Source organism: Arachis duranensis, chromosome 7 (genome assembly GCF_000817695.3).
Source record: "Arachis duranensis cultivar V14167 chromosome 7, aradu.V14167.gnm2.J7QH, whole genome shotgun sequence".
Classification (NCBI taxonomy): domain Eukaryota; kingdom Viridiplantae; phylum Streptophyta; class Magnoliopsida; order Fabales; family Fabaceae; genus Arachis; species Arachis duranensis.
In genome coordinates, this window is record NC_029778.3 from 77267754 (window position 1) to 77292574 (window position 24821).

Sequence of the window (24821 nt, forward strand, 5' to 3'; positions counted from 1 at the left end):
CTTCTGCAAACTCTCTCTCTCTCTCTCTCTCTTCTCTTCTCTCTCATCTCTCTCCCTCTGGTCCATTGAAAAAGGGTGCGCCACCACCACTTGGACTTGCTGTCACCACCAGTAAGTCACATTGCGTCATAGATTGTCATCATCACTGCTGCTTGAGTCTTTGTGGAAAGCCTCCGTTGTACCGCCGCTATTGGTGTTTATTGCCGTCGATTGAAGGTCGTTGCCTTGTCGCTATTACCGCGGCTGAGGTCCACTATGCCAAGGTAATGTTGTTGTCCCATTTCTTTTTGGTTGTTTGTTATATTACTAAACTGTAACTCCAGCACTGTAGGTTTCACTGCTGCATCCTGTCACAACCACACTTCCCACCATTCTGCAGTTACCATCAGAGATAATTTTCTTATAGTTTTGTGTTTTTTCATTTTTTTGTTTAGAATTTTGTTAGGTATTTTGCTAAATTATTGATTAAAAAATTTTAACGAAGTGTGATTAGGGTTTGGTTTGTTATATTAATTTAGTATAATTAGAAATTAAATAATATTAGGTCAGGTAGGGTGTAATTTAGGATTTGTTTTGAGTTGATGGTATTTTGGATGATTGTTAATTTTCTGAGTTTAATGTTGTCTAAGTTAATTATTTTCTGAGTTAACTAGTGTTGATTGTTATCAATTCTCTAAATTAATTTTACCTTGTTAATTTTTTTAAGTTAATTATTGAGTTATTGTTGATTGTTTTTAATTTTCTGAGTTTATTGTTGTTTGAGTTAATTAATGTTTATTGTTGTTGTTACTTCTCTGAATTAATTTTAGCTTGTTAATTTTATAAGTTAATTATTGACTTATTGTTGATTGTTGTTAATTTTTTGAGTTTATTGTTGGTCGAGTTAATTAATGTTTATTGTTTTTGTTAGTTCTCTGAGTTAATTCTAGCTTGTTAATTTTTTAAGTTGATTATTGACTTATTGTTGATTGTTGTTAATTTTTTGAGTTTATTGTTGTATGAGTTAATTATTTTTTAAGTTAATTAGTGTTGATTGTTGTTAAATCTCTAAATTAATTTTAACTTGTTAATTTTTTAAGTTAATTATTGACTTATTATTAATTGTTGTTAATTTTTTAAGTTTATTGTTTCTGAGTTAATTATTTTTTGAATTAATTTTGTTGAGTTGATTGTTGTTAATTTTACTAAATTTGTTGTAATTTACTCATTTGAATATATGAACTTTGATTTGTTTGTTTAATTATAATTTGTGTATTGATTATATTTATAGTTTGTGTGTTGATTATGTTTATAGTTTACAATTGAAAGTGTACGGCCTGCTATTCCAGAAAATGCTCCTGTAGACAGTAGATTTGTAAGTTATTGAAATTATATAAATTTAAATAGATATATTATTTGAGAGTCATACATATGTTAGTGGATTACTTAAAATCTTAAATAGATATACATACCATTTGTATATTTAAATTTTTTTCAATATTTTATTATCTATAGAGTTTTAACTATGCAATTTATTTAGCCACCACAAGGTATTTTGTTTTTTATATCGAACCTTATGTAAGTTCATCTTTTTTGAATTTAAAGTATATGTTTATAGTGCTACTTTTTTCTACACACGAATAATTTTTTTTCTTTTTCTTAAACTTTGATGTGTGAACTTATTTGTATACTTTTAACGAAAAATTATAGACAAATTATTATAAAAAATTATAAAATTTTAAATTTTGTTAATTTAAAAATTATTAAATCTAAATATTTAAAATTATATATTGAATTCTTAAACAAATTTAAAAAAAATAAAACTTAAGGTTACCGTCGGATTTATCAAAAAATAAATCTGATGGTAACATGTTCTAAAATTTCGTCAATTAAAAATTAATATCTGCCACTAAATCTATAAGTAATTAGTGGCGGACAAAAAAATATGCCTATAAATAATTATTAGCGAATTTTTTGATAAATCCAGACGGTATCAAATGAATTTTTGTTAGTGGATTTTGATGTTAATTTTTTAAAAGACAAACATTGTGAGAAGGGATACAAAGAATGAGATAATTTGTCACTAGCAGTGAATTGAATTTGGTTATCACATAGTGATAATCTTTCAAGTAGCAAGAAATTTCTTTTATTCTAGTGAACCTTCTAGCAGATTTATTAATAAAATGATGCAATGAATGTAAATTGTCTAATATTATATATGGAAGAATCTAGTGTAATTTCTGATTCAAATGTGGCATGCTCAATTGAATAATGTAGTATAGTGTTTGAAGACTATGATAAACTAAGGTGAGAACGAGTATAAGGCAAAAATATAATGCATAAATCATAAATAAATAAATCAATACATGTATTTGATGCGGTGTCAAGTGATAAATTTTGAAGTATAAAATTAAAATTTATGTTCTCAATTGCTGCAGAATTTAAAAAAGAAGATTTTTATAGAATATGACATTTCGAGAAACAAATTTTTTTTTGATGTCACATCAATTAATCTAAAATATGTATGGTACAACTGAAGTAGGTTTGTGAACAAAAATTGAATTAATAAACTTTTGTGCTGAACGTAAGTTTAAGATTTGTGCTTAATTATATGTTAGTGAATCAAATTTAAACTCGGGTAGATCCGCTCATTAATGTTAGGAAATTATTTAATTTTTTAATTTATTTGTGAATAATATATATATTAATTATAATTATAAATTATATTATTTTAAATTAAATAATTTATATAAAAGTAATCTTATTTATTGTTATAAATACTAAATTAAATAAATTATTATTATTTTTAATTTAAAATTAAATAAGAATAAAATCAGATATTATTTTTTATTTTCTAAATTTTAAATATATTATTATTTAGACTTTAGATACTATTTTATTTAAACTTTAGGGTTTAATAGATATTATACTCAAATATAAATAGTGCCTTCAGAATTTCGGTCTCCAATATACTAAAGTCGTCTTTGTCATTTTTTCTCTATTAAAAGAATTATAATTCAACCGCTTAAGATACAGAAGACTTTGATTGAAAAAGATTAAAAGAACCAACAAAACTGAGATTATTTTTCTATTCAATTTTTTATTTTTTTAAATAAAAATATACTTTCACATTATAATATATTTTTTATCATTTAATATAAATAATCTGAATTAATAAAATAATTTATTCCAATAATTAACTCATGCTAAACATGAATTCCAATGAGAGGTAGTATTAAATATGTTGTTTCTTACACTACAAGCTGCTGCTTAACACGAGAAAGGTTATTAATTTTCTTGAAGAGTTGAATCCCAATAAGAGAATGTCAAATCCAGCTGTGACTTGCTGGCTGGAATCCATATAACAAGCTTGTTCAAGATCAATTATTAGCAATAAAATAAGTATTAATTACCTTGGTTCTTAAACTTTCCAAAACCATACAAAATTATATTATATATGTAACTATGCTTAAACGAAGTTGGTTGTTGTTAGTGGTAGTGATCGCGTGGTAGTGATCGCGTAGTAAAATATTTTACAACAGTCGTGTAATCACAATCGTTTTCTTGAATGATCATTTATACAGTCTATATAAAAATAATTATTTTTATTAATGTAATGATATTATGTGATTGAATGCACATGTAAAATAAATTTATACTAATAATATATTAAAATTAAATTCTTAAAAATATTTAAAAAATAAATGAAACTTACATAGAGGTAAGATAACCTTGTTAACATGGGCAATGGCCTTCCAAAATAATTTATATCGGAAAAACTTTGGGGTCAGCAATTTTATTAAATTCTGCTCAGCATGTAATCAATAAAGAAAAATAAGTTATTGGATGAAATCTCACATCAATCTCACACCATTAAAACCATCATTAATGACTATTTGATAGCTACAAATCACAAAAGTGGCTGATTCCTAACATTTTTCATTTATATTATTAGTCTCTTTTAAAATTTTTATTTTAATTCTCTTTTTATTACGAAATAATTTTTAGTTCCTTCCATAAATTCAAGTATTCAACCTAACTTCACCATATTTGTTAACTTCTATTATTTGAAAACTAAGTAGCCTACAATTATCTAAAAAAATTACTTTGAATATTCTTTAATCACAAAATCGATCAATCATTGATTTTGATATTATTTGTTAAAAGTTTTCGATCACTAAAATAATTTTAAGAACTAAGAAAAAAAAATAAAAAATAAAAAAATATCGTATTTAACTCAAAATCTTAAAAAATTAAATTAATAGGTCTTTCACTTTATAATTTTTTTTATTTTTTTTTAAATATGAATCTAATTCATTACAATTTTCACACATACAACCTTAACAAGTCCCGAGTACTAGAAAAAGGAATATCTAGATGCATGCATAGGTAGTGATTGATCATGCATTTGTTAATACTCTTGAACTGTTGAATAGTTGAACCTCTTGTAGGATAACCAAATTAAATTTTATGTAACTTATTATTTATTTATTTTAGGGTAGATGACATAGAAAAACCAAATGAAATATAATATTTTATAAACGTTAGAGATGGTAAAACTTTTTGAAACGCGAGAATTCCTATGAGAACTGCTCTAAATAGGGCGTAAAGACAGAATTTTTTTTTTGTGGGAATGGAGATGGAAAAAAAATTTTTTCAGGCAGATGTGGGAACTCGAGTGGGAATTCCCGTCCCATCCCACTAATATCCGAAATATTAAGTTTACTTAAATATTATTAATAATTTATTTTTAATATAAATCTTTTAGTCATTTCACACACACATATAGAAAATCTAACTCTAATTTTAAAAGTGTCTTTCCTTCTCTCTATAACACTAACATTGCGTCGTTCCACTCCCCAGTCATTCCAGAAGGCGAGAACTCGTACATCTCAATCTACCATAGCGTCACAACCATACCCCTAATCACTCCTGCTCAATGCTCATTGTGTCGTCATCCCCTTGCCACCTCATTGTTTCTTATCGCGGTATTTTTTTCCTTTTCACTGCTTTGTGACTGTGTTCTTATCTGTTGTAATAATGTTTTCTATTTTTTAAATTTTTTATTAGAACTTTCATATAAATGATCAATACAAAAAATGGATAATGGGGCCACGTGGAATGAAGATCCGTGGAAAATAGAGATGGAGGCAATATTCTCCTATGGCAGAGATTGGGACTGGGACAAAGAGCAAATCTAGAGGCGAGGACAGGGAATGGAAAGGTATCCCCACCCTGCCCTGCCCTGCCCACCCTGTTGCCATCCCTAATAAATGTCCTGAATGGTTTTATGGTACATGCATGTCCTGAAACTAGATTCTCTTTGTAAATCGAAGCTACTAAACTCGATTTGGACTATTCAATATAAATCGAATCTATTGTAAAATGATGCTAATAGTTTTGATTTAGTAGAAGCAGCTTCTATGAAGGCAAATCGAAGCTATAAGAGTCGAACCACGGTAAATCGAATCAATTGGTTTCGATTTAATAGTTTTGATGCCCAATGTAAATCGAAACCACTTAATTTGATTTATTGTATTTTGATATACGAACAAGTAAATCAAGTACATTACAAATTTTTATAGTACTCATATTATCTTTTAAGTTATTTATTGTAAGCATTTTTTGTAATTATTGTAAATTTCTTAGATGTTATGAGTATTATAAAAATTTGCAATATACTAGATTTACTTGTTACGTGTATCAAAATACATTAAATCAAATTAAGTGGTTTTGATTTACCATGGACATCAAAACCATTAAATCGAAACCAATGAATTCGAGTTACCTTGGGGGTGCTTCGACTCTTATAGCTTCAATTTACCTCCATAGAAGCTACTCCTACTAAATCAAAACTATTAGCTTCGTTTTACATAAATCGAATCCAACATATTCGATTTATATTGAATAGTCCAAATCGAGTTTAGTAACTTTGATTTACATAGAAAAGCTAGTTTTACGGCATGTATTATCTGTATTGTTTGTCTATGTAACTGAGAGGTCCCTTGTCTGGCGGAGGAGTGACAAGGACAATTTCACCGATGTTTCAAAGGGCTGGAGGAAGCAGGACTTGAAGGGTTAAGTTAGGATTTGAGTTTTAAATGTAAAAACCTTAGATTATATACCCAAAATCTGGTTTAGCTTATTCTTCAAGTTTAAATTTGAGTGTCAGAGTTCTAGAATTGCCTCTGACTTTCCAGAAACCTTATATATTATTTATATGGGCACCATTACCATATTGAGAACCTTTGGTTCTCATTCCATACATATGTTGTCTTTTTCAGATGCAGGTTATGAGACATCACGCTAAGTGTCTGGAGTTTCAGTTTCAGCAAAGTTGGGTTATTGGCTTTGTATGTATGTATATATGTATGTATGTATGTATGTATAGATTTCTCCTTAATATATGTGCTTTACTTTTGTACCTCATCAAGATTTGATGGAGAACTAGAGTTTATTTTGAGTGCATTTGGGAGACTTGGATTGTTTATATGTATGTAAATATTCTCCGACCGACTTTGGCTTTTCAGGTCAAGTTAGGAGCTTGATATCCTGTATCTTTTGACACTCCATTTCTATGATATATATGTATCTTTACTTTTCTTCGTACGCAAGTTTTTGTTACGTGAGCGTTGGACTTTTCTTTTTGCGAATTTGCTTAAACTATCCTTCAAGGCTCCTCGAGTATTAAATTTCTTCAACTATTATTATATATATATATTTTATTTTAGAGGTCGTAATACCACATCACCTCTATTTTATGACTTAAGCGTAAAGCTCAATGTGGTAGGGTGTTACATTTAGCGCCACTAGCGCGTTTTGGAGCTCCAAGAAATGCTGCGTAGCTTTAGCTTTTAGTTTTCTTTATTTATTTTCTTTTTATTATTTAAAACAAAACACAATCTTCTAGTTTTTAGAATTTATTATTTTATTTTATTTTCAAATCATTTAGATTAGATATAAAAGGGGAAAAGATTCAGCTCTTCGGGTTCTTCCCTTATCTTCTTCCTCATTCCACACTTTCACACTTTTGAGAACCCTAATTTTTCTCTTAACCATGAGCAACTAAACCTCCTCTATTAAGGTTAGGAGCTCTGTTTATTTTGGATGGATTAATACCATTGTCATTCTACTTTTAATTAATGCACTGATTTAAATTTAAGGATTGCTTTCTTTCTTCATCCTAGGAATTAGAGTATGTTGGAAGATAACTCTTTTTCTAATTGAATTCTTCTTGAATCTTAGAAAAGTTAATTCACTTGAATAACAGTTTAAAAGTAACTCCTCATAATTCTCTAATTACATGGATTTAACGTGATACGTGACATATAATCACCTTATTTTTGGGTACTTAGGGTTTGTTTGGCTAATAAATTAGAAGTGAACTTAACCCTTTAATCTAAATAAAGTAACTAAGGAATTGGTGGTTGATAAGGTTAGAGGAGATTAAATTACTAAGGAATTAGGGTTTAATTAATTAAAGTTTTCCATGAATTGAATCTTGCATGATTAAAGTAGTTGGTAAGAATTGTTAATTCGAAAAAATAAATATCTTCAAAATCTTAACTGTTTTCTCACATAATTCTCACAACCCATTCACTGTTTACTTTCTCAAATTCTCTGAGTTACTGTTTAATGCAAATTTGAACCAAACCATTCCTTTTGGCTTGTCTGACTAGTTTAATCACTCAATCATTGTTACTTGATCTATTAATTCTCGTGGAATTGGCCCTCACTCACCTAAGATATTACTTGGTATGATCCGGTGCACTTTTCTATTAGTTTGTGATTTTCAAAATCCACATCAAGGTAGTCTATATTGAGGCCATGTGACGAATATATCCGTTGGAATACCTTCTGTTGACCATTAGCTCTAAAGACTGGTCAAAGGGACTGTCTCTACTTCAGGGCCCCTATTGGAATTTTTACTGTACTATTTGACATATTTGTTGAAGTTGAAGCTCTATCCGTCATGATTAACTTACCACTCCATAATTACATACACAGCTTGGCACAAATTTAATTCAGGGTTCCACCGCGTACCAATTTGTTTCACTTGATTTTTGGTATATTTCGATAGTATGTCAAATCGAGTTTGTATCAAGGTCTCGAATATCGGGGAGCAGATACGACTCCTCTAAAAAAGAGCGAGCTCGACTTGAAAATTACTTAATTATGGTATCAAAGTAATTTACGTTGAAATTACTAATGGCAAACTTATGAAAACAAACAACATTAAGGAATAAATAATTAAATAAAGAAGATAATGAAATTGTAAAAATATTGATCAAAGTAAAATAATAACAAAATTCAAAAAAAATAAAAGAAAATGAATCAAATAAACAAAAGGAAGCAAATTAAAAGTTGACTTCTAATACTTATATGCACTCTCATTCCATTTTTTCATTGCGTCGTTGTGATTGAAAATTTTATGAGTTTGCGTGATGATCTAGTATTGTTAGTTGAAGTCCCAAAATTTATTTTCTGAATTTCTACTATTTATAGAGCATAAAGATGTACTTATCATAGAACATGTTGTCCACTATCTTACTTCCTTTTTTTTCTCAGCCATAACCTTGTCTTGACCATGAAGAATCTTATTCCCTAAGTTCTGACACCCACATTTTCTTTGGTCTTCAAGTCCCATGTTTCTTCAACTTGTTCCTCAAATTTTGCACCCATATTCTCCACTCAGCCTGAAGATCTCAAATAGCAAGCCCTGATGCTCAAGGACAGGTAATAATTACCTTATATTTATATATTGTTATAATTTTTAAAAATTCTTATGGTAATTATTCATTTTTAACGACTATAACTAAAATTTTAAATTAAACATTTTTATAAAGTTTCAATTTTTTTATTATAAGTATTTTTTGTAATTATTGTAAATAGCTTAAAAGATATTATGAATATTATAAAAATTTATAATGTACTCGATTTATTTATTTGTGTATCAAAATACAGTGCATTAAAACCATTAAATTGAAACCAATGAATTGGAATTACCTTGAATGTGGTTTAACTCTTATAGCTTCAATTTTCCTCCATGAAAGTTACTCTTACTAAATCTAAATTATTAATTTCGTTTTACATAAATCGAATCCAATATATTCGATTTACATTGAAGAGTGCAAATCCAAATTAGTAACTTTAATTTACATAGAAAAACTAGTTTTACGACATGCATGTAACAACGTAAAATTATTCAGAAAATATTGTATTCCATTTAGTTTTTTTTATGTCATTTACTCTTTATTTTATGTACATTTGATTTTCATTATTTTATATCACTGTAATATGGAGTGAGATTTATAATTTAAAGTAGTAGTCATATTCTATTCTACTACACTAAAACAATAAAATAAAATAGTATACTAAATATTAATTTATCATCCAATCACTATTTCTAAACTTATGGTGCTCTTATATATATAAGTCTCTTAGCTTTTACCTAAATGGATAAAAGAAATCATTGCCCACCATTTGCCTCTACAATTTGATTGGATTGGAAGTGATGAGCTTTGGGGTCTATGGAGGCATCTTGGTCTTGGCCCCATTGAAGTTCTTGGAATTAGCCTAACAACCATAGTTACTAAAAAATCAATACGAGGATAAGTAGTTTAGTACACAAGTTGTTTTTTTTATATATATTGTAATTTGTGAATTTTGTTCTTTGTTGTTTTCAAAAATAAGTACGGAAGTAAATGACAGAATTAAAATAACAATCAACATAAATGAATTTGATTTGCATTTTTAATTTTTTATGTATATATAGTAGTCTTTGTTTACATACCTAGCATCATCATTTATATGCTTCTAGAAAATTGATAATATAATTTTATTTGCTATATATGCATAAAACATCAAGTCAATAACAATAAGTTCCATTAGTAAAGGAGAGAATTAATTAATGTTTCACACAATAAACATTTTGTACAACTTGTCCAAAAACTAAAAAAATACCAAGAGGAAATGTAAAATAACATATAATTAGACCTAAGAAAAGAAAAAAACAAGGAAAAAAAAAGTACATCAATAAGACAGACACCCCCTTCCCCAAATTAAAAAAAAAAATTCTCTGATACCTTCCGATCCCATGCACATCCCAATACAATCCCACCATCCTTTGTCTCCCTTAATTATTCCACACCCCCCAAAAAAATCATTGAGAATAATTCTTGTTTTAAATAAAAAAAGTTGTAACAATAAGAAATTAATAAATATTAAAAATTCCAAACCAATCCCAAACTAAAAAGAAAAAAAAAACTTGGACAATGATCCATTTTAAGCAAGATCCACCTTGTCAATTTCCTACCCTCCAAGCTCCATAACCATGTCAGCAGGCCCACATAAACACTGATGGGAGAAGAAACACATCACGTGAAAGTTTCAAGTTAGATACACATCATCCATAATAGCTGCTAGCACCATTCTTTGTCTCTATCTTCTTCTCTTCAACTTAGGAGCTGTTCCTTATTATTGTCATTATTAATATTATTATTACATGCCATGGTTGGAGTATGAAGAGATGAATTGTTGTTCTGCTGCTGGTGATAGATTTGTCTAAGTCTTTCTATTTCCTTCTTCAGTGCTTCTTGATGAGCTGTGATGAAGATTCATAATCAAATTTATATATATGTTGTTAATTATATCCATGTTCCAAAAGGTGACTAATCCCTGCTTAAGATATAGAATAAAAGAACTTGATTCTATCATGTTTCAAAAATATGCTTTTATGCTCCATGTGATGAGATCTTAAAATCTAGATGCGAAAATATGAAATTCTTAGATCGCTTATTTTATCATCGTTTATTGATTTATTTTCAGTATTTCAAAGAAAAAGAAATTATAAGGAAACTTAATTAGGGTTAAATTACACTAGTAGTTCCAAAAATTATATATTTAAAATTCATATATCTCATTATTTACTTAAATTTAGGTGAAAACTCAAGTGCAGTCAACTTCACGTGAAGTTAAGAACTGAGAGCTGTTAGATGATTTGATTGATTTGATTGATTTCATCTAATAATTCTCAGTTATTAACTTCACGTGAAGTCAACTGCACCTGAGTTTCTACCTTAAATTTATTGTCATACCCGATTATTTATCCCTCTACAGTTACGGAAGTTCACATGTAATAACCATGCATTTCACACGATGCACATTTATATCACGCTCCATGCACTGCATCTTGTGAACTTTATTATCTTGAATGTGTGAATAATTATTTATGGAGAACAAAAGCTGAAGTACTTAGAAAAAATAATATATTTTAAATTAATTTTGTGTTTAAGTATATTGGTTTTTTAATATGTGAAAAGAAATAAAGCAATAGTTGGGAATAAAAATAGTGTATGCTATTACCGTCTTTGAAAATCTTGTCTTGAGCCAAAGCAGCAATGCGTTGCTTCAATGCACTATTGTCGACATTAAGAATCAAACGTTGGTGGTCCAAAAATGCTACCCTTGGTGACAATGCTGATACCTCCGTCTTCATTTTTTTCACAAATATTATTTAATTTATTATTCAATGATAAAATAATAATGTGTGAAAATGAAGTTATATTTTCACCTGCAATGTTGTTACACTCCTTTCAAGTTCAGAAATGTATTGTAGCTTTCTCACCCTTGACCTCTGAGCTGATTGCCGATTAGCCAAAATTCTAATATCCATACAAAAATAAAAATAATTACACATGAGATTGATTATTAGAGATAATAATGTACATGAGATTATTGATTATTTGATGGACATAATTAACTTCTACTCAACCACGCACCCATTTAAATCTGTTTGTAAGATTAATTCTGTTAGATCCAAATACAGCTGTATCCAAACAGTTTCGTTTCTTTTTCTTTTTTTGGGTAAGGACTTTATTTACATTATTTATAATAGTATGTTTCTATTATATACCTATATATTATAAGATATTTTAAAAAAGGGTTTATTTTGTCAAATATTTTTAATGATGGATAGAATTTATAAATATAAATTGAAATATCATGCAAATACAACTAATGAACAAAATAATTTTTTTATATTAATATATCTAATTTTATTTGGTTGTATGTATAAAACAGTGTTACAAATTAAATGAATTTATTTTAAAATAAAAAACAATTCGTTGAATAGATGTGCATACATGATGAGTAGTAAAAACTACAATATACAAAAAGAAAAAATGGTAATAGAAAATTGAGACCTTCCAATTTCACAACTATGAAAAAATGGTAAGTAGTTCTCAGTATTACTACAATTTCAACCTAACAGACAGACTAGACTACTAGTAAACTTATGAAAGAAAATAGACTATATTTTTTCAAATTTAATTTCTACTTATCATTTGTGTGAAAATTATATCCAACTAAATATTATCACGTAGTGACAAAAAAATGCTTATTCTCCGTATCTATTATTCTCTGCATAGCATATGACAACTAAATATTAATGTCAACAAAAATTTTATACTAATTTTACATAAAAGGTTAATAATTTATTTTTCTTGCACGTAAAAAAAAATTGAAACAGTTATTAAAAGAATGAGTAAATTATAATTTTTTAAAATTTAATTTTAATTATTATCAATACAAAATAATTTTATATATACGTGTAATTATATAATATTATATCAACAAAAATAATTTATTATCTTTTATATTTATTATATAAAATAATTTAAAATAATAAATATAATTTAATATTTATATAAAATATTTTACATTACAGCTTATAAGTACATTGAATAAAGGTGAAAATTCAAGTACAGTCAATTTTACGTAAAATTGATAATTGAAAACCGTTAGATTAAAATTTAATCAAATCAGTCAAATTATTTAACAGGTTTCAACTATTATCTTTACACGCGTGAAGTCGACTCTAGCAAGTTGTTTTTAATAATTCATTTAAGAAAGAAGAAAAACACAAGTACCAGATAGAGTTATTGAAGAATTACCTTTTGACTCTCTTTGGATCAACGATGGTTTCAACGGTGCCGGTGGCAGCCGCCTCCTCATTTTTGCCGAAGCTTTCCTCCTCAACCGCTTCATTCTTAAGCTTCATCACGTGATTATCGTTATGTTCGTGCATTAATAATGGTGGTGCAATGTCCAGCGCCATTGCCGCTGGCTTCTCATCGTTGTTACTCGTCTGGTCCGACGACGGCGATGACGGATCGGATGCGGACGACAGCGGCGGAGGATGCTGCATCGCCACAGCTGCAACATCGTCGGAGAACATTGACATGAGCTGGTCATCGTCCAGCCTGTCAAAGAACATGGGAGACTCCAAGAACGCCACGGAGTCGCTTGCGGAGCGGCGGTGCGCGCCCCGCCGCGATGACGAGAAGTCGAGGAACTCGTCAACCCATGACGTTGTTGTCGATGACGACAGCAATTGCTGTGGTTGAACCGAAGATGAAGAATTGTTATTAGACGTTGCCGTTGCATTTGAATTTGGGATGAAACTTGACATTGTGGAATTTGATAGCGGTTTTTGGAGGTGAAAAGGCGTCCAATTCTGGGGTATTATTGGTATTTTAGGAGGTAACTGTGCCATTTGAGTGTTTTTCTGTATGTTATACTATTATATGTGTTTAGCTTATTAGCTTGTAGTTGTTTGTGTTTGTGTGTTAGTCTGTTGAGAAAATGGAAAGAGAAAGAAAACAATGATCCCAACAAACCTAACTAACTAATTAATAAAAGCACTAGTACTCAACACAACCGCAAATCTTGTTAGTTCTTGGGGCTCTCAAAAACCAGTTATGTATGTATCTTTGTGTGGGAGAGAGAGAAGAGAGAGAGAAATGGGGATTATTGTGTCATATGCACAAACTCATGATGATGGGTAGTGTGGGTGTTTTTATTCATATTCGTATGCTGATGCTCCATACAATAATACTATAAGCTAAGGTTATATTCCCACTATTTTATGTTTGCTTAGATTTTGAAGGTTAATGTATGAAATATGAATATGCTTGGTGTTGAGAGAGGTTTTTTGGGAGACAGAGAGGTGGGTCACATGGGGGAAGAGGATTAGAGTTAACGACAGCTAGCAACAGCTAGGTGGTGAAAGACTCAACGGTTTTAGTGGGAAATTTTATTTGCAGTCTAGTTTATTAACTATAGGAATCAGCAACCACGTGCAGATGTGACCCTCTTCACTTGCCATCCATTATCTCAATCCCAACATCATGCTTATATATCATATGGAAACATTTCAAGTGCATCCAAGTAACGGTGTACTAGTTGTTTTAATAGTTGATCTGAATTATAAAAAAATATATATAATATATATTAATTAAAATTAACGATTAAAATAATTAGTGGATCTGTGCTCCTCGAAACACTTAAAATATTTCTAATATTATAATTCTATTAATTTTTTACTATATTATATATATAGTGATATACAGATAATTTTTTATTTTTATTAACACGCATTGAATAAGATGGTGTATAAGTATATTAATTTTTTTTATCATTTATGTTCTAGCTAAGTTTAAAAGTTTTGTTGAAAACTTTTATTCTCGATATAATACTTCAACTAAGTCATACCCTATTAGTTGATGATAATTAAATTTACATACCTATAATTCAATGGACACGCAAAAAAAAAAGAAATATTTATATAGAATTAGTCTATTCTTTTTTTTTTATCTCAGTTAAAAGATATATATGTGAATGTGATAATTCAATTGATACGAGAAAGGATGAATAGACATAGATATCATTTCATGTGAATTTCATTTCAACCTTTTTTATGAAGTTTTACCACCTATATATATAGATAACAATACACCCTTTATGTTCCAACCTATTACCTGGGATATATAATGGGACCATCTTCAATGCTAGGCACCTTGATACTCACATGGTCGGTGTGTTCATCACCAACATAACCTTCATTATCAATAATTTTATTACCATATATAATCATATAGTTTCTTTGCATAACAATGTTTTACTAACTATAATTCATAATACATCCGATTTCATCTACCCACATTCATTTTACTTTGTTTTCTGAAACATCTAGAGTACATATTGACTTCGTGATGTTATTGTGCTTATATATGAAGTTTGTGGATTAAACATATCATGTGATGAATACTTTATTGCCATTTCTGGATCAAGAAATTGGTCGACAAGGATGGCTCCCAATATTTGTTCTCTGGTTTGGATCAGATACTGACATCTTATATTATTATTTTAACCTAAGTAGAGTAGGTATAAAAATGAATTTTGATCACCCAATTGAGTATATATTCGGCTAGTGCATCTCATATATACAAAAGATTTAAATAATTAATTTCATTTTTGTACACTACCCTCTAAAACATTTTTTACCAAAATTATTATTATATATATTAACAAAAATAGTTAATTTAATCATTTATTATCTAAAAAAAATAACTTTCATGTATTATTAGTGTAAGAAAATTTCACACACATAACTTATTTTTGGAAATTGTTCCGGTCCGGCCCGACAACGACTATGAATCCACTTGCGGATTCTTGACCCGTCGGGTATTTGACCCGTGCCTAGAGATAACCCGCGTGTTATTTCATGATCTACATAGTGACAGATCTAACAAATTTTGATAATAAAGACAAAATATATAAAACATAATAATAATTTAGGTTTAGTTAATATGTGTCTTAAAGACACATGACAAGCTTAGTATTAGTAGAAGGTTTTAATTTTTTTCATTTAATAACTGCAAAATAAATACATAAAAAACATAAATCTTTTGTATTTCTAATAAAAATATTCTCAATTTGTAATCTTAATATGTACTTTTAGGATACAAGATAAATAAATTTGAATAATTTTTAATAATAAAAATATTAATTATATTGCATAAAAATCAACTATAAAATTGTTCATTAACCATTATATATTTGTGTATAAATATATTTATTGTTTAATTCATTTTGAATATGTATTTTATATTTTAATATGTATTCTATACAAATAGTTATTTTTATGTACATATAGTATAATTATTGTTATGATTATATTTTGTTATTATAAAATATTATTAGACTAAAATATATATATATATAATTTAGAAATTAAAACACTAAAATAATAATTTAAATAATAATATATAATTTATAACTATTAATATAGTTGCTAGAGGAAAAATTAAAACTAATTTTAAAAAAGATAAATAATATATTTTGAGCTCATTTTTAAAAAAGAACACTAATCTTATTTAAATTAAAAATTGATCATTCTAATTATAACATCTAATATAAAATTTTTAAACTAATTATTAAGTACTAAAAATTGAGTAAAAAATTATTGAGGGATCAAATTCAATAATTTAATGGGGACAAATAAATATTATTATCATATACTACTCAAAAAAGTTTTAAATTGTGGTGGGGGCAACTAACCCCACCACAATGTATATAGATTGTCCCTGGACCTATGGACGACCTGGACAGCTAGCAGAAGCTTCCAAGCGGATGGGCCCAAGTAAAAGACCCCACTCAAGTTCAGAGTATAAGTGGGGAGAGTCCTACCCCTCCCCACAGGTACGTTACCTTTTTTACCCTAATTAGGCGTCTTATCATACGGACATAAACTTTAGTATCGGAGTGTCCTTGCAGGTGGTCCCACCTGCCGCCCATCGACGACTCTGACGGTTATCCTCCCTGAGAAGCTCGCACCCAGGTCCAAATCCCCATCTCACGGTTGCTCCAGTCACATTACCGCCCGAATTGCCATTCACCCGAGTAACCGAACATTGGCGCCGTCTGTGGGGACCTGACGCCTATGGAGCTTTTCCCCTATCCGGAGGAAGTACATGAAGAGGGAGGAGCTCACCTGCGAAGCAAAGTGAGCTCAGGGACCTCTCAAGAGCGCCCCCAAACCCCATCGCACCAAGGAGACTCCCACTCCCGACCTCACGAGGAACGCCTATTTGGAGGTACGGGTAGTGATAACTCAAGGATTATGCAAGAGCTTAGGCACCGAGTGTAGAACCTAGAGAGAGCAATTCACTACGGCTTTCGTGGATATCGCGCAAAGGTTCCTAGCGCAATTCACTATATGGATAGCCAATGCCAAACACTCGATCAACTTGCTGGGTGTGACCCAACGTGCTGGCGAGCCGACGAGAAAATTTTTCGACCAATTCAATGATGAATGTCTAGAGATTGATGGCTTAACAGACTCGGTAGCGAGCTTATGCTTGACAAACGGCTTGATAAATGAGGACTTCAGGAAGCATCTCACTACCAAGTCTGTCTAAACCATGCAAGAAATCCAAAACGTGGTGAGAAAGTATATTAACGATGAAAAGGTTAGCCAAGTCGTGGCCGCTAATAAGCGGCAGCCACCTAACCCGCCAGCACGTTCGACCGGGTACCCAGAGAAGCCAAAAGAGGCGCTAAATGAGGGAACGTCTGGAAACCATTCAAACCGTTTCCCCGGGTAGGTAAGTTTACTAACTACACCCCTCTAACGGCACCTATTGTGGAAGTTTATCAACAAATTGCATATAAAGACATATTGTCTAAACCTTGGTAGCTCAAGGATAGAACGGGCGGAAACAAAAGTCTGTATTGTGACTATCATAAAGGTTTTAGACACAAAACCCAAGACTGTTTTTGATCTGAAGGATGCTTTAAAGCAGATCATTCGAGAAGGTAAGCTAACCGAGTTCTCGCAGTTCATACGAGAACCGAGAAGGAGAGAGCGAGAATGGTTCGAAGAGGACTGCAGCTGAGCTGTAAAGCCAAGACAGAGGCATCCCGATAATGCGAAAAATGCTCCAATTGTAGTCATCAATGTTGTGGTCGGAAGAGATGTACCACCCAAGTCAAAATCAGCAGAAAAGAAGGATGCAAAGGTCCTAGCAGTTACATCGGGAATCCCCAACACTCAATCTGAAGAGCTTCCTGAAATATCTTTTGGCTCGAAAGATCGCTGGTGCCACTACCTCCCCAAGGACCCGCCAATGGTGATTACAGCGAGAATTAGGTCGGGGCTCGTCAAGCGAATTCTAGTGGACACCAGAGCAGACTCGAATATCACGTTAAAGGAACCTCTCTCACGAGTTAAAGAAACCTCTCATCAAGGCCGTCAGAGCAAACAGCGACTTATTCGCCTGGACCCCGGCTGACATGCCAGGAGTGGACCCCGATTTCATGTTGCATCGCCTAGTTGTGAGATCGGACACCAAGCCAAGGGCACAACAACGAAGAAAGATGTCACCAAAAAGGGCTAGCAAGGTGGCCAGACAAATAGCCAGCTTGTTAAAAGTTGGTTTCATAAAAGAATTAAAGTACTCGACGTGGCTCTCAAACATGGTCCTTGTTAAGAAAGCGAATGGGAAGGGGAGAATGTGCATCAACTATTCGAATATTAACAAGGCATGCCCAAAAGATTCATTTCCTCTCCCAAACATCGATGCCCTAGTAGATGCAGCTCAGGGTATCAATTTCTGAGCTTCATGGAAGCGTACTCAGGGTACAATTAGATCCCAATGCACCGCCCCGAAGGAGAAAATGGTGTTCATAATGCCAACTGGAAACTAGTGCTATAGGGTCATGCCGTTTGGACTAAAGAACGCGGGAGCCACTGGTGCATGAAACTGGCTCTGCAGAATTCGCATAGATAGACCGACAAGTATACCAGGTCATCCATGTAATACATCGGGTGAGTGAGGGTCGATCCCACGGAAATTGCTGGTTTGAGCAAGCAGTGAACACCTTGCAGATCTTAGTTAGACGGATAGAAAATATAGTTTATCATGAAAAACATATAAAATAGATAAATAGAACGTTACTAGATAGATGAGAATTCAATGGTGATAGAATGGTTAAGGCTTCGGAGATGCTTTGTCTTTTTGGATTAACTTTTCTTACTGTCTTCTTCAATAACCTTCTGATTCCTTCAATGGCATCCGTAGGTGATTAACTCATGTCCTCTCATCAAGTTAATCTCCTCCACTACAGTAATCCACCACGTTGAGATGACTCATGTCCTTTCATCAAGCCAGCTCTAGGTTTCTCACTGTAGCAGAAGATGAAGCTCTAAGCAATCCACTCCCCTTCATGATCCTACTCAAGGTGCTACAGACAAGGCAGATCTTCCGAATCAGAAAGTGCTGCTCCTTTGACTCTATCCTTAACGCCACAGAGACCTCACGTACCCATAGTCAATGGAATTTCATGTCACATCCAAAGTTGCTCAGATGCTCTATTGGAATCCGCAATGCAATCTCTAACTTTAGTTCAATGCTATCCGGGTCAGGAATCGCACAGAACCCATGTAGAACAAGGGTGATTGTCACGGGTCACCTTCAATTCATAAGATGAAGAACGAGGTTGCATAAGAGAACAAAATCAGACATATTGAATTAGAACAGTAATATTATTGATCCATGAAACTCAGCAGAGCTCCTAACCTTAACATTAGGAGGTTAGTGACTCATACTGTACAGAAAATAATAATGAAAGGTTCGAATGGGCAAAGATCCCTAACAAGGGTGATCTTTGTTCAATATATACTAGTCTAGTAACTAAAGATTACAGAAAATAAGATAAACTATTCTTGTAGTGCAAAAATCCACTCCTAGTGCCCACTTGATGAGTGTTTGGGCTGAGCTTGAGTGTCTCCCACGAGCTAGTACCCCTTGGGGGCGTTGAATGCCACCCTTGGGCTCCCTTGTGGGCGTTGGATGCCAGCTGCTCCCCTGTGGGGGCTGGACGCCAGGAATAGGGCTCGTGCCTGGCGTTAAACGCCAGTTTGGGGCCTTCATTTCCAAAGCAAAGTATGGACTATTATATATTTTTGGAAAGCCCTAGATGTTATCTTTCCATATCCGTTAAGAGCATGCCATTTGGACTTCTGTAGCTCCAGAAAAACTCCTTCGAGTGCACGAAGGTCAGATCCTGACAGCATCTGCAGTCCTTTCTCTGTCTCTGAATCAGACTTTTGCTCAAGCTCCTCAATTTCAGCCAGAAAATACCTGAAATCACCATAAAACACACAAACTCAAAGTAAAATCCAAAAATTTAATTTTTCACTAAAACCTATGAAAATTTAATAAAACTTAAACAAAACATAACATTACAAAAATTATATGAAAATAATGCCAAAAAGCATATAAAATACACGCTCATCAGAACACCAAACTTCAACTGTTGCTTGTCCCCAAGCAACCAAAAACAAAGTAGGATAAAAAGAAATAGTAGGATACAAGAAATCTCAAAGTTTCTCAATGAGGCTCAGTTTCAATTAGATGAGCGAGGCTAGTAGTTTTTTGCTTTTGAATAGTTTTGGCATCTTACTTTCCATTGAAACTCAGAATAGTTGGCATCTTTAGGAACTTAGAATCTAGATGATATTATTGATTCTCTTAGTTAAGTTCTTTTTTATTCTTGAACATAGCTTCTTTAAAGTCTTGGCCATGACCCTAAGCACCTTGTTTTCTAATATTACCACCAGATGCATAAATGCCACAGACACTTAACTAGGTCAACCCTTTCAAATTGTGACTCAGCTTTGCTAGAATCCACAGCCAGTTAAGCACACTCTTTGCTTTGGACCACAACTTTAACTGCTCAGTCTCAAACTTTTCACTTGACACCTTCACACCACAAGCATATAGTTAGGGAAGCAGCTCAATTGAACTGTTTAGGCTAAGATATTTCTTTTAGACCCTCCTAACCATCGATGCTAAAAGTCTTGGATCCTTGCTCTTGCCTTGTGGTTTAAAGAGCTACTGGCTTTTTGCTCTTGCCTTTTGGTTTAAAGAGCTATTGGCTTTTTCTTTTTCTGCTTGCTTTTCTCTTTTTTTTTCGCATATACATATATATATTTTCTTTTATTTCTTTTTTTTTGCTGATTTTTCTTGCTTCAAGAATCAATTTTAGAATTTTTTAGATCACCAATAATACTTCACTTTTATCATCATTCTTTTCCAGAGCAAACATTCTTAACTCTAACATCTATGCATTGTTCATTGACGCATTCAGAAAATAAAAGCAATGCCACCACATCAAATAATTAAACTATTCTTAATATAAAACTCGAAATTCATGCATCGTACTTCTCTTTTTCAATTAAAATTTTCTTTTAAGCAAGGTGATAGATGCATGGAATATTTCATAGCTTTAAGATTTAAAGATGATCATGCACTAGAAACAGAGAATAAACAAAATACATGGAAAACAAAAAAATTAACATAGGCAACAGAGGAGTAAAGGAACGAATCCGCCTTAGTGATGGTGGCTACTACTCCTTCTAGAGGACCCAATGGAGTGTTTGATCTCTTCTATGTCACGCCCCTGTCTCTGTTATTCTTCTCTCATTGCTCTTTGATATTCTTTTTTTTTTCATGGAGGATGGTGGAGTGTTCTTGGTGTCCCATCCTCAGCTGATCCATGTTGGAGCTAAATTCTCCTAGAGAAGTATACAATTGTTTCCAATAGCCTTGGGGAGGAAAGTACATCCCTTAAGGCATCTCAGGAATTTTCTATTGAGGCAGCTCCACATGCTCTTGCTGTGGTCTATGTGCTGACCCTCTAACTGCTTCATCCTTCTTTTAGTGATGGGCTTGTCCTCTTCTATGAAAATTCCAACTGAATTGCATAAGTGACAAATAAGGTGAGGGAAGTGGAGGCAAATGTCTTTCCCTTCCTCTTCCTTGAGTTTTTACCAGTCTTTGGTGCCATACTTAGGGATGGTAGAAGTCAAAAAGCAAAGCTTTTGCAACACCAAACTTAAGAACTTTGCTCGTCCTCAAGCAAAGAATAGCAAAAGGGAAAAAGATTAGAAGAAAGGAGAATGTGGGGTAGGTGGAGATTCTGTGGTCCCCATTGATCTTAAGAGGCTAGGGAATCGAATTTCCTGCCCCCTTGTGGGCATTGAACGCCCAGCTCCTGCTCCTTAGCCGGCGTTCAACGCCAGCTACATGCTCTATATTGGGTGTTGGACGCCCATTGGGGAACTCTATCCTAGCGTTCAATGCCAGGCCTCTACCTCTTTTAGGGCATTGAACGCCCAGCCTCTGCTCCCTGGCTGGCGTTCAATGCCAGCAAGGTACTTGCTCCAGGGTGTTCTGTTTCCATCTCTGAACGTTTCTGTCTCTGTTCTGACTACTACACATGATCTCAAACATTAAAAAGCAAGGGAAATTTCTAAAAATAAACTAAAATAAACTCAAATGAAAATAAACAGAAGAAATAAGAACAAAAGTACTCTACTCATGGTTGAGTTGTCTCCTAACAAGCACTTCTTTAATGTCATTAGCTTGACACCTGATTGTTGACTTTCTTCCTCTTCTTCCAATTGGTTAACAGAAATGACTCCATGGGAGAAGAGGAGGAGATTAGTGCCTTCAGATTTGAATTCCTCCTAACAAGCTTTCTTTTAGTATGATAAGCTTGATTCTCCTTGCCTGTTAGGGTAGGGGTTGTATTATTTCTCCATCCCCTATGCATCTTTCTCTTGGGACCTTCCTCCTTGGTGGGTGGTGACTGCTCAACACCAAACTTAAGTTTGATATCTGGAAAAATTGTATAAGTTTTTGCCAAGGGAGGAGGCTTCAATATTGTACTCTGCATGGAAGTACCTCCTTTGTCAGGGGGTAGTGGAGGTTAAAAGACCTTGATAATCAAGTAATTCTTCTGTAACCTCATCATTAGTTTGCCTCTCTCAGCATCAAAGAGGTTTCTTCCAATAGATAGAGACCATTGCTTCAAAACCTCAACAAAAAGAATATTGACCTGTAGCTTTTCATAGCCTTCCATGGATTGTAAGCAGTGCTCATCCTTGGTCTCCTTTTGGGGCATTTAAGGGTGTAGTACTTTAGGCTTTCTTCCAATAAGAGGGATGTGCAACAATGTGCTTCCAGCCTCTTCTTGAGTTAGTTCCTCAACAGTGTGTACCATCTTAGGCTCAGTCGCCTTAGTACTAATGAGAGCTAGACACTCTTCTTTTATCTGTTCAGATAAGTGCTGTCTAGTTTGACTCAACTGTGCCTCTATAGTTCTGTTAGAGGCTCGGGCTTCTTGCAGCATCTCTTGAAATTTCAACATTTGTTGTGCAAGGGAGTGCAGTTGCTGGGTTAATATCTCACTTTGCTCAGGAGGTTCTGACTCAGTGGACACTGTCTTAATCTCTCCTTTCGTTAGAGTCTTATTAGATGAGTATAGATGCTGATTGCTGGCAACTGTCTCAATGAGCTCGTGAGCTTCCTCAGTTGTCTTTTTCATGTGGATTGAACTACTAGCAAAATGGTCTAAGGACATCATTAGTGCACGAAACTAGCTCCACAGAATTCTCACAAATAGACCGGCAAGTATACCAGGTCATCTAAGTAATACTTCAAGTGAGTGAGGGTCGATCCCACAGAGATTACTGGTTTGAGCAAGCAGTGGACACCTTGTAGATCTTAGTTAGGCGGATAGAAAAGATAGTTTGTCACAAAAAATATATAAAACAGATAAATAGAACATTACTAGATAGATGAGAATTCAATGGTAATAGAATGGTTGAGGCTTCGGAGATGCTTTGTCTTTCCGGATTAACTTTTCTTACTGTCTTCTTCAATAACCTTCTGATTCCTTCAATGGCAATCATAAGTGATTAACTCATGTCCTCTTATCAAATTAACCTCCTCTACTGCAGCAATCTACGATGTTGAGATGACTCATGTCCTCTTATCAAGCTAGCTCTAGATTTTTCACTGTAGCAGAAGATGAAGCTCTAAGCAATCCACTCCCCTTCACGATCCTACTCAAGGTGCTACAGACAATGTAGATCATCTGAAATAGAAAGTGCTGCTCCTCTAACTCTAGTCTTAACACCACAAAGACCTCACACCCCCAGAGTCAACGAAATTTTATGTCACATATACAAAGTTGCTCAGATGCTCGATTGGAATCTGCAATGCAATCTCTAACTTTTGTTCAATGCTATCCGGGTCAGGAATCACACAGAACCCATGTAGAACAAGAGTGATTGTCACGGGTCACCCTCAATTCATAAGATGAAGAACGAGATTGCATAAGAGAATAAAATTAGACATATTGAATTAGAACAGTAATATTATTGATCCATGAAACTTAGCAGAGCTCCTAACCTTAACCTTAGGAGGTTAGTGACTCATACTGTATAGAAAATAATAATGAAAGATTGGAATGGGCAAAGATCCCTAATAAGGGTGATCTTTGTTCAATATATACTAGTCTAGTAACTAAGGATTACAGAAAATAAGATAAACTAGTCTTGTAGTGCGAAAATCCACTTCTAGGGCCCACTTGGTGAGTGTTTGGGCTGAGTTTGAGTGTCTCCCACGAGCTAGTACCCCTTGAGGGAGTTGAACGCCACCCTTGGGCTCCCTTGTGGGCGTTGGACGCCAGTCTGGATGCCAGTCTGGACACCAGGAATAGGGCTAGACGGCTGGTGGCTGGCGTTGAACGCCAGTTTGGGGCCTTCATTTCCAAAGTAAAGTATGTGCTATTATATATTTCTGGAAAGTTCTAGATGCTAGCTTTCCATATCCATTAATAGCGTGCTATTTGGATCTCTGTAGCTCCAAAAAAACTCCTTTAAGTGCATGGAGGTCAGATCCTGACAGCATCTGCAGTCCTTTCTCTGTCTCTGAATCAGACTTTTGCTCAAGCTCCTTAATTTCAGCCAAAAAATACTTGAAATCACCATAAAACACACAAACTCAAAGTAGAATCCAAAAATGTGAATTTTGCACTGAAACCTATGAAAACTTAATTAAACCTAAATAAAACATAACAAAAATTATATGAAAATAATGCCAAAATGTGTATAAAATATCTGCTCATCAGCCACATATCAAAGATTA

At 32.9% G+C, this 24821-nt stretch overlaps 1 protein-coding gene across 1 annotated transcript; it reads right to left on the minus strand.

Moving 5' to 3' along the window:
• Positions 1 to 9847: 9847 nt before the first annotated feature.
• Positions 9848 to 14049, minus strand: LOC107459404 (basic leucine zipper 61-like). Its single transcript, XM_016077638.3, has 4 exons — positions 12933 to 14049; positions 11552 to 11642; positions 11344 to 11470; positions 9848 to 10582 (listed from the first exon to the last, which is right to left on the minus strand). Exons 1-4 carry the CDS (start codon positions 13532 to 13534, stop codon positions 10434 to 10436), a joined length of 969 nt encoding a protein of 322 aa, XP_015933124.1. The 5' UTR covers positions 13535 to 14049; the 3' UTR covers positions 9848 to 10433.
• Positions 14050 to 24821: the final 10772 nt, after the last annotated feature.